Consider the following 17,611-nt stretch of genomic DNA (forward strand, 5'->3'; position numbering starts at 1 on the left):
TAACATGATAAAAAATGCCTCATATATTGAGAATGACATGATCCATTGGACTGTAAATCAAAATACCATCCTAGAGCTAACCCGCTGATGACAACTGAATCATACTGTATTTACAAACTCAAAATAAAAATATTATATACTTTAATTTTAGTAAATTTAATACGTTAGAATTTACAAAATAAATGTTTTCTAATGAAACCATATGATTAATGAAATGAGCTATTTTCCCCTCCCCCACGGTAAACCAGACCAGTAAACTCTTAAAATATTTAAGAACTTTGTGTGGTCCAGCACAGATTTTGGGCATGCTAGATGTTGACCAAACCAAAAAAAACAAAAAACAAAAAACAAAAACAATCAGAAGGAAGTTTCCTGCTTCTTTAAAAACTTGTTGCTTGTTAAATTCTATTACTAAACTTGTTCAGTTCAAGCCTTTACAAACTTCCAAACTGTAATATTGTACACAGAACTACCCAGATACAAACCAGTGCTATGACTGACAGAAACATACTTACCACCCATTCTATTATCTCTCACAACATAAAAGAGCAAATATAACAATATATTCAACTGCCTATTTCTAGCAATGAAGTTGCAAATTCCATTCAAAGTAAGTTTCTTCTGGAGTGAGACAGTACAATACAATTCAAGAAACATTTAAAATAAAAACAAACATTTTAATAGTATAAAAAGTTGTTTACTGGTGTTTCTACTATAAAGCTTTGTTCCACAAATCAAAAGTGATAAAATAATTAAACAGGTTTACAGTGATCAGAGACTGCAGTGTAGACATTCCAGCTCACATTTTGTTGACAATTTCAGTACAACATACATTATGACTGAATAATCATTACACATCTAGGACACAGCAAAACTGCAGATGAAGTGCACACCTCACTGTGGAAGTTTATCCATTACTTGTTGACTCACTTCCTCGCCTCAGAGAGCACTGTGGGTAAAAATTATATTCAAAACTAAGGTGTATAGCTATTTTGACTGAGATGCAACTATACAATAGGAGTTACACTGACATAATGGATGTATACACACACACCACATTAAATACCAAATTCCCTAAGCTATAAGCTAATTCCTTGTTTTCAGACAAAATGGCATCTGCGAAAATGAACAACATACAAAAAAAAAAAAAAAGAGTCAAATAAATAACGAATACAGATGTTAACTAACATACACAAGGGAACATATTGGCATACTGTATGCAGTATATGGTATACTCAGAGAATCATGTGGGTTGGGAAGCACCTCATAATGGGTCATTTACCAGTAATGTATCCCCTTCCCCCTCTTCTCTGTTATTTTATTGTTCCTGGATATTGAATATAACCATTTCAATACTGATGCATGAATCCTGCATTTTCCATCTTTGCCACACTCATGATTCATTTTGTCTTTAACATCCACAGAGAATTCCAAAATGTTCTAAGTGTCTGAAGCACAACTTTTTCCATCCTGTCCATAATGTCTAGTGTTCTGAGTTCCCTCTCAAATGAGAACATACGAGCCTTGGTTTAGCTACACAGTATCTGAAATGATTGTTCTGTCTGATGAAATTGGAGCCAATAAGTAGGATGCTCCCATATTCGGCTGATATTTTCCTATTCACCATTCCCATGTAGTGGATAGGTATATACTGTAAATGTATTACATACAGGCTGCTGAAACCATTAAAATAACATTAATAAGTGTCAAATGTGTCTGCTATAATACAGGTTTATCAAATACTATATCCACATAACATTTTGAACCATTAAATATCTTATGTATTTGCTATTTTTTCCCTACAAATACCATTGCAAACTTGCTGTTAGTTGTATCACTCTAGGTTTTTCTTACACTTTCTCCAAGGATTTTTAACTCAAATGTATAACAATCATATCTATGCTAGATACATTTAAAGTAGACACTGAAATTTCAAGTAAAATGAACTGTAGCCACATCTACTGGACTCAATACGTGTCCCAACATCTAGATTTACTTTGATAAGTTATACAAATACATAATACATTCTTAAATAAAGGAGGCTCACAATATTAATTTATGAACCTTTCCACATTATAAAACCACATTACAGGAATGTGTATCCACCTGTATTACTGTTTTAGATTGCAGTGTCTCTTGTTTTTCAGTCTCCTCAGACTACTGTACCAGTTCTTAGGCTTTGGCTATGAAATCTCTTATTTGAATGAGGCAACACTGGTTATTAAGGCTTGTTTGTTTTTCTTCTAAAGATGTATTCTTTATTCTGATGCAATTTTCCAGAGTAGGATGACTATCTTGTATCTTCAGGTTCTGTTTTTATGACCTTCCTTTCTATGTTGTTAAAAGCTGAGTGAGGAAAGTCTTTTAAAATACCAAGGCCTTCTGCAAAAAAAAAAAAAAGGGGGGGGGGGAGGGGGAGAGGAAGAGGAAGAGGAGCTGTTAAGAAATATTGTGTTGAAATAAATATCTTCTGTGTTTACCCTAAGAAAGTGCCCACTGAACTACATGGATGCTGATGACATATCAACATTCATAGCAGAGGTGAAAGTAAGCTGGTCCGGTCCAGCGTACCAGCAAAAGCCAGTATGCCATGCCAGACTGGCCCGGGCCCTTCAAATCCCCGCCGGAGCTCCGGCAGCCAGGCTCTCACGGTGATTTAAAGGGCCTGGAGCTCTGCAACAGCTGGAGCCCTGGGCCCTTTAATTCACCCCTGAGTGCCAGGGCTCCCAGCTGTGTCTGCAGCTGGTAGCTTCAGGGTGATTTAAAGGTCCTGGGGCTCCCAGCCAAAGCCCCAGGATCTTTAAACCTTGAAAGGCCCCACCTCTTCTGGTTGAGGCCATGCCCCCACTCAGGACTCCAGTGTACCGGTAAGTCCTTTAAGTTACTTTCACCCCTGATTCATAGAAGACAAGATTCTGCCCCACCCTCCTCCCAAAGCATACGAGCCCTGAACTATGTCAGAATCACCAGAGTTCCACTATCAAAATATGGAACAAGCCACGGAGATACTTCTCTGTAACCCCCCCATTCACCAGGAAGCAGAGCTCAGCAGTGTTGCTCTCTGCATGAGCATGTGGAACATTCCTGGGTGTGGGAAGACTATGGACGAGAAGGTCCTCCAGCCACACTGACCCTTATTACAGGCAGCAGGCTGCAACAGGGAGAGGTTGGGCGCAAGTTAGGATAGGCATGGATAGGACAGACACAGCATTCTGCCAAGTGCTCAAACAGCACAATAGTCTTAAGAGGAACCGCTACCATACACCTACCCTTGAAACATTTCACTATTCCTAAACCTTGAGGGAGAAGAGTCTCAAGACTGCTCTTGATATTATACCAATGCACCAGTTTTATACATAAAATGCTTTGCCAAAGCACAGGCATCCAATTCAGACTTCGTAGTGGAAGAAAAAAATAAATATTCTTAACAGCATTTGAGATTTTTCCTGTTTGCCTGTGTTAAACAACAGGAGAAACAGTGACTGTAAGTCACTGCATAGAAAGGCTAGCAGAAGCACTTAAAAGCCCAGTCTACAAAGTCAAAACAACAGAAACTACTGTGGCTGAACCAGGTTCTAAAACGGTTTGGTCCCACCCAGATAGATGGGGCTAAATCTTTATGAACAGGGTTGAAGGCACCTTTTCAGGAAGTCTGTTTGGAATATCATTTGGTCCCACTCACACAGACTGAGCCAGATCACGTTACTACCATGTTCCGCCACAAAAGAGTTAACAGCAGTTGTTCTGCTTGGCTGTTTTGTCTGTGTAGATGGGTCCCAAGACTCTTGTCTTATGTGTGACTAGTTATTGCATCTCCTGCCCAAAGCATAACTGAAAACGTGGCAATACTTAAATATCTCATCAAATGGTTGGTATGTTTCTAGATTAACAAGTCATTCAGAGGTTTCAGTTTCGGCGTGGTTTCAAGGTATCAATCTGCAGACGGCGTCTAGGAACTAAATTCTTCTTTGAAAGGGATAAGTAGGTGTGTGGCTGCCCCTAAACTTTCTGAAAGCCACCTGTAAATGGATGTTACAGGGCAGTTTGTGGTGCTTTGCAATGGATAACTCTTACCTGAGGGATGAGACTTTGCCTCACCACTGGAGTAAAGTCGGATCAGGTCACTGCACAGAGGTTTTCCTACGTGCTGCTCTCCATCTAGCGAAATGTGTTGCAACTGTCTATTTTGCAGATTTGACATTCGGAGATTCAGGGGTCTCTCAGCTGAAAGAGGTCAATACTGAAATATTCAGTATTAAGTATGAATCAAAGCAATGCTAGAAATCAAAATTAAGGCTTAAAAAAAAAAAAAAAAAAAAAAGGGACACCACCATTAGACCAGTGAAAAAAACATTCTAGATTTCAACCATGCAGGAGAGATTTCTAGTACGTAAAATGCTGATTTGCAGATGATCTCTTTTCCTCTCCAGGCTGCTAGTACTGCTACAGATTTGGTATGGCTGAGCAATCAGTCCCTCATTTTGCTCAAAAACACCTCATGATCCAACTTTCCCTTCCATGTTGAGCTGCATTAGTCACAGAATTTAAGGCCGGAAGGTACCACCAAGCCATCTAATCTGACCTCCTGCATACCACAGGACATCAACACACTGAAGCTAACAATCAAAGTATCACGGCTTACACGTGACTAGACTATCATGTGCCACAGCAGAGAATAGAAGAGACCAAAGTGCCCCAATGCCCAAGGCTCCTGCAGTGGCAGGGAAACAACTGAGACATACCCAGATAGTGAGTAACCCTCACTCCCATGCTGCTGAGGTCCCCGTTACAAAAGTCTGCATATAGAACATCTCCACTGAAGTCAATGAGGTTTCCCTAGAGTTACTGAGCAGAATCTGGCTCTATATCTGGTTGTATCATTTAGACCAGTGGTTCCCAAACTTTCCAGACTACTGTACCCCTTTCAGAAGTCTGATTTGTCTTGTGTACCCCCAAGTTTCACTTCACTTAAAAACTACTTGCTTACAAAATGAGACACAAAAATAAAAGAAGTGTCACAGCACACTATTACTGAAAAATTGCTTACTCTTCTCATTTTTACCATATAATTATAAAATAAACAGATTGCAACACAAATATTGCACCTACATTTGTGTGTGATACTTGAGTCTGTTTTTCACTTGTGAGCCTTGTCTGAAACCAGAGTCCCGGGTGGCAGGGCTGAAGCCCAAGCCGTACTGCCTGAAGCATGTAACTTAGCTTTGCAGGGCCCCCTGTAGCATTAGGCCTCATGCAACTGCCCTGCTTGCCACCCCCTAAGACCAGCCCTGCCCTTGTGATCCCTCTAAACCCATCTCATGATCCTCCTGGGAGTCGCAACCCCCAGGCTGAGAAACACTGATCTAGATGAGTTGACTACCCCCTGCAATACCTCTGCGTACCCCTAGGGGTACATGTACCCGTAGTTGAGAAACAGTGATTTTGACTGTAAGCTCTTCCAGGCAGGGATCTTGTCTTTACTTGCCTGCTTAGCTTCCTCCACACTGCTGATGCTATATGAATAACATCAGTACTAGTAATGATTGCATAACACCAGACAAATTGGCTGGCAGCAATATCATGCCTGGAAGCTACCATACCTTGTCCATCCGCATTATCTAACGTCACGCCATTGGGGCTGTGCTCTTCTGAGCTTTGTCTGTAGTACCCTGTGGAAAGGCGTCTCTCTGAGTGTTGCAGTCTCTCTAACCCTGCTTGGTTACAAAGAAACTCCATCTGTTTTGCCATCACCTTTTCAGACTGCAAACAAAGCAAGAATATACATATATGGATGTTGCTGTACAGGAAAAAAATAATCCCAGCAGGTAATAAAGCAAGCAGTCTAGATATAGTTCTTTGTTGGCTCATATGTACATGTGTGCTTTACAGCTACCTCAAAACTATCAAGCAAACAAAATATTTTTGCACCCACTAAAGCAATGGAACGCAGTGCATTCAAAGTGCATAAAAACATGGTGTTCTCTTTTAGCCAGTCTACATGATATGATATTTCTTAGTTCTTACCTGAGGAGAACAAACTTTCTTCACTCTAGGACTGCAGTCTACACTTAGAGAAATTCCCAAAAGCAAGCTCTCTCTCTTAATTATCAAATTCAGCCCTATTGGAATAAATGGCTCTACAAAATATTCCAACAGCAATGGCAACATCTGCTAAAAACTTATGCCAAGAATTTACCAGACATCTTGGGAGTCTTTATTTTAGGAAATAGCAGTACACAAGTTTAAATATCTGCCATTGTGAAAGTGTAGGATGACAGTATGTTTGTGGGGGATAAAGGTGTGAAATGTCTGTCTAGAAGAAGAAGACGACCTATACACCTCTAGAGAATGAAATTAAACAATGTAGAGCAACGTGGGAGGAAATGGTGTATAAATGTTTGTCATCAACTTTAGTGCCAAGAAAATTTTAACTTTCAATATGATCATGCTCTCAAGACTGTGACTAAACATCTTATGGAAATAAAAAAAAAACAAACCATCAGTTTAAAAAATGTCCATTTCAAAGAGCCACACAGAAGTATACAAATAGAAAGGGAAGCAAAAATATGCAGAATTAGCATCCACAGACGCTAGCAAACTGTAAAGTTCACTGATTTTTCTTTAAGTATTTTATAAGTGTCTCCATTACTACTTGTCTCTCTTAAAAAAGAAAGCTGATTCTTGCAAGGAGCTGAGCCTCTCTTGGGAAATGTGAAGCGACCTCAACTCCCACTGACATCTGTGTGCTCAGAAGAGAAAACTATAAATTAGCTGACAGTGTAAAAGAGAAGACCACGTCCTAGGTTCTATAGTAAACTGATGGCATTTAGAGCAGGGAAGGAACCTGTTCTATATTTACCGACACCACTTTAGATATCATCATGTTTTAGAGGAGAAACACAGAACCCTGCCCTTTGTAGATAGAAAATTTTTTCTCCCTTTACCTAACAGTTTGCTTTCAAGTGTATTTTAATCAATGGTCTACCTGAGGGTTCTGTTAGTATTTTATGAACTGAAACATTACTTTTATTTTTAAAAGGGTTTCACTTCTATGCAGCAAGTACTGTACTATCGCATTTGTTCCCAACAGTAGATGGTGCATTCCTTCTCTTGTCTCAAGATGAGATCCTTACTTCCTTGCAATGAATGAAGATAAAACTATAATAGAGAGTGTCATAACAGCTCCAAGAATTAAACCCATATTAGCAGTGATATTATCTCAGCTAACCCAGGTGATCTTTGAGAACTGGAGGTAATGATTTTAGTCATCACAACATTATACAAAATCAACCTAGAAAGCAACTGTTACTATTCTAGACAGCATCTCAGTAGAAAGCTGATAGTTTCATGTGGTTTGTCTACCTGGGAATTAAGAGCTGCCAAATCTTCACTTTTGCCTTTGGCCAAGGCAAGTGGTACTTTCTCTTGTTGATAAAGCGTCTGGACTGTGTCCTGGAAATCAGGAAAACCATCCTGTTGAGCAAAAACAAACATGGCATATGATTTTGTTTTGCTTTTAAAGAAAAAGCAATGTATCGTAATAGTTAAGAGAGAATATTCTTTAACTCTGGTGAAAAACTTGAACTGGGATTTAAGCCTCTGAAACAAGTTAACCAAACTATGCTTCAGCAACATAAAACATTGCAGCAGATATGATCTGGCTCATATCACTTGCAGAACAGAGGCTTGTGCCACGCCTAAAACATCCAAGTATAAATCCAGAGTAATACCACTGACTTCAGTGGACTTACTCTGGAGCTAAGCCAGTGTAACAGAGCAGAATTAGGCCCACTATTTTGTGGTTGTCTTTTGGATTTAGCAGCTTGGGGTTTTTTTGATTTTTTTTAGAGAAATCAATGTTATAAATGCAGACTATTGCTCTAACTTTGACCATTTGCATCTGTAGCATCCATGAGGCTTGCTGTACATGCAGAGTAAGACCTTGAGACCGATCTTAGATACACAGCCATGCATGTACTTGCCTATCTTACAGAAAATGCAGTAGCAGAATTTAGTAGCTTAGAAAATTGGGCAAACCACCACAAAATTCAACATGCTGCAAAGACACACAGAAACTATACTGGTCTCCTTGTAAAATGGTAGTGGTTTATCTTTATAAATTCTCTGCATGACAAGCTGCCCACTGAAAAGTGAAGTAGCATGGACTTTGTATGCTGCAAGGAACAGTTCTGCTCTGCCAGGTGCCTGGATGTGAGGCCCCAAAAATTATTTATCCATCTCTAACTTTTATGACTTGCAAATCTCCTATGTCTCTTGTGCATGGGAAAACTGCAAGTTCCATTACAGTCATTTGCTGTATGTAGCAAGGTTAATATTAAATATTCATGCAGTTTAGTGCTGTACAAGCAAAACTCATGTAAAGCAATGGAGGTGCATCATTTTTCACAAGAAAATGCAGCAGGGAAGAGAGCTAAATCAAGGGAGGAGGCTGGAGAAAGAAGTAGAATCTAAAAACAATGAAATTCATAACTAGGAAATCATAGGCCTCTTGTGCCAAAGTAACATTTTTAGGAGGATTACAGGCAGTGCCTATAGCATGCTAGGTACTCACACACAGGAAACCAGTGCCTGCCCAAAGAGTTTATAATCTAAGAAATGGAAACGTAGCATCCCCAGAAGAAAAAACTGTAGAATGATACACTGCCTCTGACTAACAAAGGAAAGGGAAAAAAGACAAATACCTCGTGAACAATGAGGCCTGTGCAGTCAGTGGCCTACGCAACAGTGATCAGACAAATCTGTGCCACTGTGAATGCTGTCAGGAGGTCTGCTTCCCCCTCACAGCGCAATTCCATTCACTTCAGTGACGTTACTCTTGCTCCTTGAGAGGGGAATCAGGCCGAGTTTTTTATGCAGATCTACCCCCCCAAACCCCACTCCAATTTCCCCAACGGAAAAATACAATCCAATGAGTATTTACCACTTTAGAATAGTGTAAATTCTCCACAAAACCTCACCTGGAAACAGAAAGATGCCGGAAGTGCACTACAAAACACTAGCTACTTTTACACTTAGCTCTTAGTTTATTATGGGGTGGGAGTTTTGTTTTATTTTTAAGAAGAGACCTCAACTCTGTCTTTGAATGCCTTATATCCATATGTACATGTAGCTGAAATTTTGAATATGGACGTACAACAGCACCAATGATGTAATTTAATGGTATAAAATGTGTTTGCATATATTTACACCAGCAATTGTATGCCAGTGTAAAATTGAAGTCTGTTTTTCAAAAGGAGGCCCACTGAGTACGTATGGTTTCTGCTGCTTTGTGTTATCCTCACATACATTTCTTCAATAGGCAATTGGATTCTGGATCACCTTTCCTGAGATGTGCCCCTACCACACTGTTCTTTTGTTCACAAAGACTTATGATATAGGAATGGATGGATAAGAGAGGCAGCAGAAGGTTAGACAATTCAGCATGACATCCATCCATGGTCTACTCCTAGCTAAGCATGCCTCTCCCCATTCCTCCTCTCTACAGTGTACTAGGGGTCTGCCCCACACAGCACATGTGTTTCTTCCATGCTGATCAGTTGTTTTTAAAGTGGTTTCTTATAGCAGATGTTCTCAGTTTCACATGTGTACTTTCTTTCCCGTCAATGATACTTTTCTTACATGAACAGCAGATTTTAGTGCTTCTGTTCTTTTGATCGGGTGCGAAAGAGAAACCCCACACCTCTGATCTTGGTTCTCTTTTCAGCCTGCCTGGCAATGGTGTAGGTGGGCATCTGTCTTCCCTCTTCTCTCTCTAGAGCCAGCACTGATTGCAGATGTTTCCTCTGAGCCTCCTCTTTAGTCTCGCATTCCCCTCTGGGTCTCCTACTCCCACTGAGCTTTTTGAACTTGGCTGTCTCAGGCTCTCCCACTCCCCGACCTCTGTTTTAAACACTGCCACTCACTTGAAGATTCCTTTGTTATTACCATGGAAGAGCAATAATTCTCTTCTTCTTCCCCCTCCTGACTGTCAATACTATATATGTGGAAAGCGAACCTCTTCTCACACAATTTAAAAATGCAGAAATGAGGAGAATGAGTAGCCACTCTCTCTAGGCTATTTGCGCGATATACCTGTGACCTGTTCTGTTTTCTGAGTTGATGCCACAGCAGCTCATTGCATTGCGCAGCATTACCAATGACTCATCAGAGATGACAAAATAAGGAGTGTCCCCCCCCCCCCCGCCATAGCCTTCACAGAATGAGATGACTGCTTAGTGGGAGAAGAGAAAGCTGTTTGCATTTTTACTCTTCCCTACTGCTCTTTATCCAGAAGAAATTTAAGAGTCACAGCACTTTCTTTTTATTCACTCCCAACTCCCATCCCAAGTAACTGCATTCCTTCTCTCACTCCCTCTATTCCTTTAGCCTGTTTTCCTAGACTCTCTCTCTCTTCTCTACACTCAACTCCCACAGCCTCGCTGCCCACTCTACCAACAAAAAGAGAAGGGTACACGGGGGAAGAGAAAGGCTTTTACAGGTAATCTAATGTAATTCGTGGTATTTTGTTTCTTTGGAATGCTTGCGTGAATTTAGTGATTATGAAGAGGAAGGATTTGCAAGAGTGGCTGGAGGCAGGCAATGTGCAACTTTGCCCACACAGCCCTGCTGGTACACCTACATCAAGCCTAACCTGCAAAATCCCAGATTTTTTTTTTTAAAAGGTCACTCTGCCTGTTTCCAAAAGCAGTCATTTACACCCATGCAACGTGAGGTGTGAAAAACTTCTAAATCAGCATATTGGCTTTTCACACTGCACTTTGCAGAGGTATGACTACCTAATTGGCAAGGCAATGGCAAATCATGCTTCAATCCTGCCTCACACAATAAGTGAAATTACCTTTAAAAAGAAAAGCCAAGATCAGATCTGATGTCTCCACAAATGAAAAGCCAGAATACTAACCCACCGTATTTCCTCACACTCTGTATTCAGAGACAGAAGATGCAGCAGTACAACTTTCAAAAGCACGGATGGACACTATTTACATCCACTATGGAAAGAGAATTCTGCAATATTTGCTACAATGTTTCCTCAGACTTCTGTCTTTTGTTAGAAAAATACTGCTAACAAAAAAATAAAAAGGTCAACAGTGAGAGATGTTTCCCCAAGAAAGTAACCCTGCAAAGGAAATGTGTAGAGAAATAATCTAACTATATATTTTTGAAAAATTAATATAAGCTGGAATGTAAATTAGAGCCACAACTCATTAACACAAGTGAAATAACTGTCCTGCCACATAAATGCTATCTACAATAATACAGAACTCGCAAACATACAGAAAAACGTGGTGGTAAAATTGGGCCTCACCACTTCGTCAGTCATTCTGAATTAGTCTGGACTATATCCTCTTTAATGAAACAATGTTTTGCAGTGCACAGCAGTAACAGGAAGATTCAGAAAAACATCATTTTGTAGACTGAGGACATTCAGTTCTTCAAGGAAAAAAAAGTCAAAAAAAATCACGATTGAACTACTAGCCTTTTAAAATTAGTAGAAAGAGAGTGAACATATTTCTTCTGAACTATTGCGCTAAAACAGTGAAGCCTGAAGGTTCACTACTCTGTAAATATGAGAATACTTTCTCCTAGTGGTGTATAAGTCTCCTCTCCCAAACAACAGCCTTCCAAAGAACAGCCTAAAGTTTCAGCTTAAATCTACTGTGTTTTTCCATGTTACCATTTTTCCCCCCATTAAAAAAACCCTACCCTCCCCCCCAAAAAATCACACTCTCGTGGCTTGTCATTTAAGTTGCTTAACCATTGTTAACTGAACAAAGGAAAAAAATTCCTAATGGTGAGATCTCAGACTGTGGAATAGTCTAGCAAGAGAAGCAGTGGAAGCACCACTGCTTGAGTCATTTAAAACTAGACTGGGCAAAAAACATTGGAGAATATACTATAGGGAACCACAGTACTGTGTATTGGCCATTGATAGTGATGGTGTAGATCAATGCTTCTCAAAGTGGTGGTCCGCGGACTGGACCGAGACATCAGCTGCCAGTCCGCGGCAAGTTTCCTCATCAGAGCGTCGAATAGGATAATAATATGGCACAGGTCCCTGGCACATTGGAAAAAAAATTGCCAGCTCCCCACATCAGATAGCTTGAGAAGCACCGGTGTAGATGACTCAATAGGGCTTTTCCTAGCGCTAAATTCTGGGTTTATAATACTAAAAAGCCAAGACAGGTCAAAGTGAATCCCAACACAAACACACAGAATTACTGGCATGGGAGCTGTGAGTAAACCTTTAGAGGACACATGTACACAATTCAAATTACTGTACATATTTTAAGTGCTGTCCAGGGCTGTAATCCATGTGTTGCACAACAAAATGACCAGCATGCAATATGATCACATTTAAAAAATGCTTTTATTTATATCTGGCTTTCAAACTAACTTCTCATTTTAAAGGAGAAAAAATGCACCTGTTTGAGTATTTGCCACATGAGACTAGCTTGCTTAGATAACAAATGTAAATCCTTGCACTCCTTTGAAATAGTAGATTTTACATATGGCATATCATTCCTCACTGAAGAAATTAAATGTGAAAAAAGTGCTATTTCAGTGTATTGCAAACCCTTACATTAGAGTTACATGATGAAGAACATACCACATACCTCCATGTTACATGCTATTATAATGCAGACCCATACTTAGCACATCGTAATGTACTATACCATTTATTTTAGCAGATGATATAAGGAGAATTGTAGAAGCATCAGATGATACCCAAGCAGCAGTGAAAAGGCTAATCAGTTAAAAAAAAATATCATAAAGGAAGATGAGCCAGTCATTTTGGATACTTATCCATATCTATGTAACAAGCTATTTAAAATGGACTTAATTTACTTTCCAGCAGAAGAAACTTAAAATACTTAAGACTTTAAGTAATCCTTAAGATACTGCACATGCTGTCAGTGTGACCTTGAGAATATCTCATCTTAACAAAGAATTCCGAATAGAATTTATGTTTAATTAAAGTTGTGTGCAGATGTGAATTTTTAGTGTGTGCGCGCGCACGCACGCGTGAGAGGTATGCATGCAGACAGATATAAGTACACACTATCTGTGTGTGTGCGCGTGCGCTGATAGATACATTTTCATTTGCAATTGATTTCTCACTTATTGACAGTTTTGGTGATTTAGTTATAGGCACATATGGCCCATAACCTGCCATCAATTCCTATGCAAAACTCTCAATGAAATCAATAGAGAGTTCTGCATTTTGGATTTGATCCAAAGCCCACTGAAGTCAATGGAAAGACTCCCACTGACTTCAGGGCAATTGGGCCCTATAAGAAAAAAAACTGATAGGAGGATATTGCTTAGAGTTTGCAGTACAGCTTTCAATGAGAAGAATCCCACTCACACATGGAGAGCAGAATACTTGGACTAGATGTTCCATGGGGATCACAGGGCAGAATTCTGGCCTATGTTTTTATAATCTAAAGAAAACCAGTCCAATGCACTTTCTATACATTTAATTTTTTTTTAAATTAAAAATAGGATACAAACAAAAAATCTGAGTAATCTATTTTGTATTTATTTTCCCTAAATTAATATTAATACTATGACAGAGGTGCCTAATTAAAAGTAAAAATTATTTTCTCTAAGTTTACAGAACTAAGTCAGAGCCTTACAAGAATTTTCCTGAGCCACAGAAAAACAAAATAAATACACACAAGGCAATTGAGTTCAATGGAAAGAAATCTCCATGAAGAATCTCTGATAGCTTCCCCCCACATTGGTCTCTCAGGGGTGGGCAGGATTTGTCTCCCAATCTCATGGCACAAATCACAGAGACTGCAGAAAAAGCCTGAATATCCCTTGGGATCTGCAGCAAGCCCACTGCACAGCGGTGGCCATACATCTATGTCAGCTCTGCCCCAACAGTGCAATTCCCCAGTCCCTCTTCCCCTACTCCACCTAGTATCTTCCCCGTCTCCACACACAGATCCCTAGGACCAAAAAGGAAGAATGTTATCACAAACAAAATGGATACTGCTATACAAAATTGTAAGGAATCAGCAAATCGTAAGCCATGAGCAAATCAGGTGTTCTCTAAACTATTTCTTTTAACAGGTTCTCTAACTTTGGGGCAAATCAATTTTTTGAATGTAAAACTTAGCATGCAAGAGTCACAATATCATACCTCTAGCTTAATTCTCTTCGGTGACAGTTCATCTCTATCTCCACATTTAGATCTAGAAGAAAAAACATACATAGTATTGATAAACAATATAAATATCCTGTCTTTACATATAAAAAGAGAACCAAATTTATCTCTGCTATAACTCACTAGATTTAACACCATTAAAATCAAGGGTGAATATGACCCACTTAGTGGGGGAAAATATTAATTTAGGGCCCCATCCTGAAACTCTTAACCATCCAACTGATACAGTGGAAGTCATTGGGAGTACTCGGCAAGCAACAATTTGCAGGACTGGGTACTTAGGAAAGCCATTGAAACACAACTAAGGGCAAGGAAGTTTGGTCAGCACAATGAGGTGACGGAGCTGAAAGGTCTACTGTTTGTGCTGATCAGCCGTTAGGTAGAAAGGGCATTACTGGGGGAAAACAAGGGGAATGGAATTGGGGCAAAACCAGAAAAGATCATGCAGTGGGACAAAAAAAGCCCACCCCCTGCAACAAATTAACCCAAATTAGGGTGAAATTCAGACCCAGGCAGAGTAGCAGCACAAGGCGCAGGCATCACTTAAGTCTTCAATAAAGCAGTATGTAGGCCTACATGCTGGTGTTTTGAACAGAGATGAATTTCGCCTTAAAGCAGAAAGTTCCAGCATGATCTTTATGACAAAATACCCTTTGGCCTCTGTTACCCAGGATGGGAGAAGACGCTAGCACAGTTGGGCATGTGTATTAAACAATATTCTTAAAAAATTTCTGAAAACTTATGAAAAATATATTTTCAACACTGTGTGTAACATCCGAGATATATCAACTTTTGATAGTAATATACAGAATATACTGAAAAATATTAGTCATATCTATGGAAGTGTTTTGTAAAATGCATATACTCTATAATACACAGATAATAACCTGATATAAAAACATATCCTGTTTTTCGCTGCTTGATTTGATAACTATTTTAAAGAGAGACATTGTCCATTTAAATTTGGTCCCAAATTATTATTTTTTAAAACAAGTGTTTATAAAACTACCCTCAACTACCTTTGTGTCTTTCATAAATGCTCTGGCTAGGCTGTTTAAACCCTGACGATTTATATTAACCTTGAAATAACAAATGACTCAAAATTTAAAATGCTTGCTTCTTGGAGATGATATATTGAAGGGTACTGTATATACTGTTACTGAATCTGGAGAACCAAAAGGTTGGTGAAAGGATTAAAATAGCTACATGCCAATAAAAATGAGTAACAATATGAAAGGTTCCATGGTTTACACAGTATTACTGATGATTTCTATTTTCCATATGTATGTGCTCCCTCTTGCCTAATGTAAACATTTTGCTAGCTGTAGAGGAGGAAGAATGAAAAGAGATTTCTAATGCTTCACAAGAAATTCTATTGAACAGATTACTTCATAGAAAATAAAGTTCCCCTGAGTTTATTAAAGCTTACTTGGTGGTCCTGTAAGTGTACTTGTATGTAACTTCTCGAGAGATCTGCCGAGCCAACGCAAAGAGTTCATCTCTCCTGGTTAACAATGCATTATCTTTTACACACAGCTGAGCGGCTGCTTCATTAACTGTTAGCTGGAAGTTAAACACACAAAAATATTCTTGACTTCCTCAAAATATCACCTACTGACCCTTGTAAAAGTATCCAATTGTATGACATGATGACTGCTTTCAGCACTGAGTCACATTACTTATTTTATAATGAATCTGGAGGATTTCCTCAAATTGTGAATACTCATCCTTTCCCAGATACTTGCCTCAGTTATAAAGAGACATAAATATGGAAGATAAATTTAGTGTTCTTTAAAGTGTTTATTATAACTCTCTCTGATGTAAGCTACCTTTTCCTCACCCCAACGTTAACTAAACCCCAATATGAAACAGCACCTCCTAATGTTCAAAGATTTGGCTCCCAAAGATTATTTTTTATAAATGCCAGTGCAGAAGAACATGCACAAGGCTTGAAAAATCCACTTGACAGTGGTGCGTAGGAAGATTTCCCTGATGAATGACGTATAAGCCATCAGTTTCTGCAGAATGTAAACGGTCTTAAAAAAAAGTATGTTTCTCACCCTTATGCTTGTGAAAATTATATCTGAATGCAAATCAAATCTAAACCAATGCAGTGATGTCTTCCTGAGCCTGTTGGGACACCATCCCAGTGTGTCTGAGGCTGCCCATACCTTTACAAATCAGCAAAAATGAAATTAACAAGGCTCAAGTCAGTTTCACTACTGCTATGAAATCATGCAGGGCAGTGGTTCTCAACCTATTTACCATTTTGGGCCACATATGAGGCCTACACTGTGTTATGTGGGCTGCATTCAATACTACCTGTATGACCCTGAGGATGTCACATGGGCCACAAGCTGCCCACAGGCCAGGGGTTTAGAACCACTGCTGTAGGGAGTGATGAAACTGTCAAGAACAATAACAGTTTCATGATGTTGCTATTTCAGAAACCTAACAGCAGCCGCAAAGACACACACTGAAGTTACTAATGGAGGCAGAAAACCCAAAACATAGACACTGGAGAAGGTGTATATCCTCCCTCCTGTCACAGCAGCCAAGAGGATGGCTAGCACTTTGTATTTATCAGATACGTACCAGCCAGAGGCTGATATGACAGATGTTGTTTCTGGACCTTTCTTGGAGGATACAACCATTACAAGTCTCACCACCCCTCTGCTTTCCAAGAGCTGGATTTTTAGGGTGATGGGCTTCTCTCTGGAACATTCTCCCTAGGCCTCATAGATCTCTATCAATCAGGTTACTGGATACCTGCAGCAAATGTGTTTTTTAAATGCAGTCAGCATGTTGCTTATGAATCAAGTTCTGCTGTTCTCCAATTGCCATACATACCTTGTGAGAGTACAAAGTTCTAAGAGCAACAGACCAACTACAGTTCACTGGACAGGGACAGGGCTGGTCACACATGCACACATGGCAGCACAATACTTTGCAGCACAGAGGTGGAGCAGCCTGGGAGCAGGACAGTAGGCTTGCAATTACACTGAAGCATTGGCAAAAACTATGAACAACTTGTCCCCTGCTCCTCCCCACCGATGCTTCATACCTTGGTATCTAGAAAGCCATCCCCATATCTCTCATGAAGACCCCCTTCGAAAGCAGATCTTTTAAAAATTTTTGCCTTAAAGGATGAAACTGGTCATGCAAACTTTTTATTCATCAGACAAGCTTATTGGCTTGAGTTGGAAGTTCTTTGGAAATATAACTTAAAAATTATCTTCAATTCGAGTCTGTGATGTGGCCTGTTTTGTGGATTTAAAGAATATTAAGAAGCTGACCAATCCCCAACTAAATCATTCCAGCCAGGGCTTTGTCAGGCCTGACCTTAAAAACCTCTAAGGAAGGAGATTCCACCACCTCCCTAGGTAACCCATTGGCCTGCTAAACCCAGGGTGGTGA

The 17,611-nt window shown here is 39.6% G+C and overlaps 1 protein-coding gene across 4 annotated transcripts in view; it reads right to left on the reverse strand.

Annotated features, from left to right (window-relative positions):
* Positions 1 to 656: 656 nt before the first annotated feature.
* Positions 657 to 17,611, reverse strand: part of NAB1 (NGFI-A binding protein 1) — a 314,417-nt gene continuing 297,462 nt past the window's right edge. For 3 of the 4 annotated variants that reach the window (XM_050916368.1, XM_050916369.1, XM_050916366.1), the window contains 6 exons: positions 15,624 to 15,757; positions 14,171 to 14,222; positions 7,363 to 7,473; positions 5,601 to 5,760; positions 4,075 to 4,224; positions 657 to 2,382 (listed from right to left, as the gene is read on the reverse strand). In XM_050916368.1, the coding sequence (XP_050772325.1) occupies positions 2,291 to 2,382; positions 4,075 to 4,224; positions 5,601 to 5,760; positions 7,363 to 7,473; positions 14,171 to 14,222; positions 15,624 to 15,757 (699 nt within the window). In that variant the 3' untranslated portion in view covers positions 657 to 2,290. The remainder of the gene's footprint in view (positions 2,383 to 4,074; positions 4,225 to 5,600; positions 5,761 to 7,362; positions 7,474 to 14,170; positions 14,223 to 15,623; positions 15,758 to 17,611) is intronic. The other variant, XM_050916367.1, reaches the window with a different exon arrangement.

The sequence above is a fragment of the Gopherus flavomarginatus genome, chromosome 10 (assembly GCF_025201925.1).
Source record: "Gopherus flavomarginatus isolate rGopFla2 chromosome 10, rGopFla2.mat.asm, whole genome shotgun sequence".
Lineage (NCBI taxonomy): Eukaryota > Metazoa > Chordata > Testudines > Testudinidae > Gopherus > Gopherus flavomarginatus.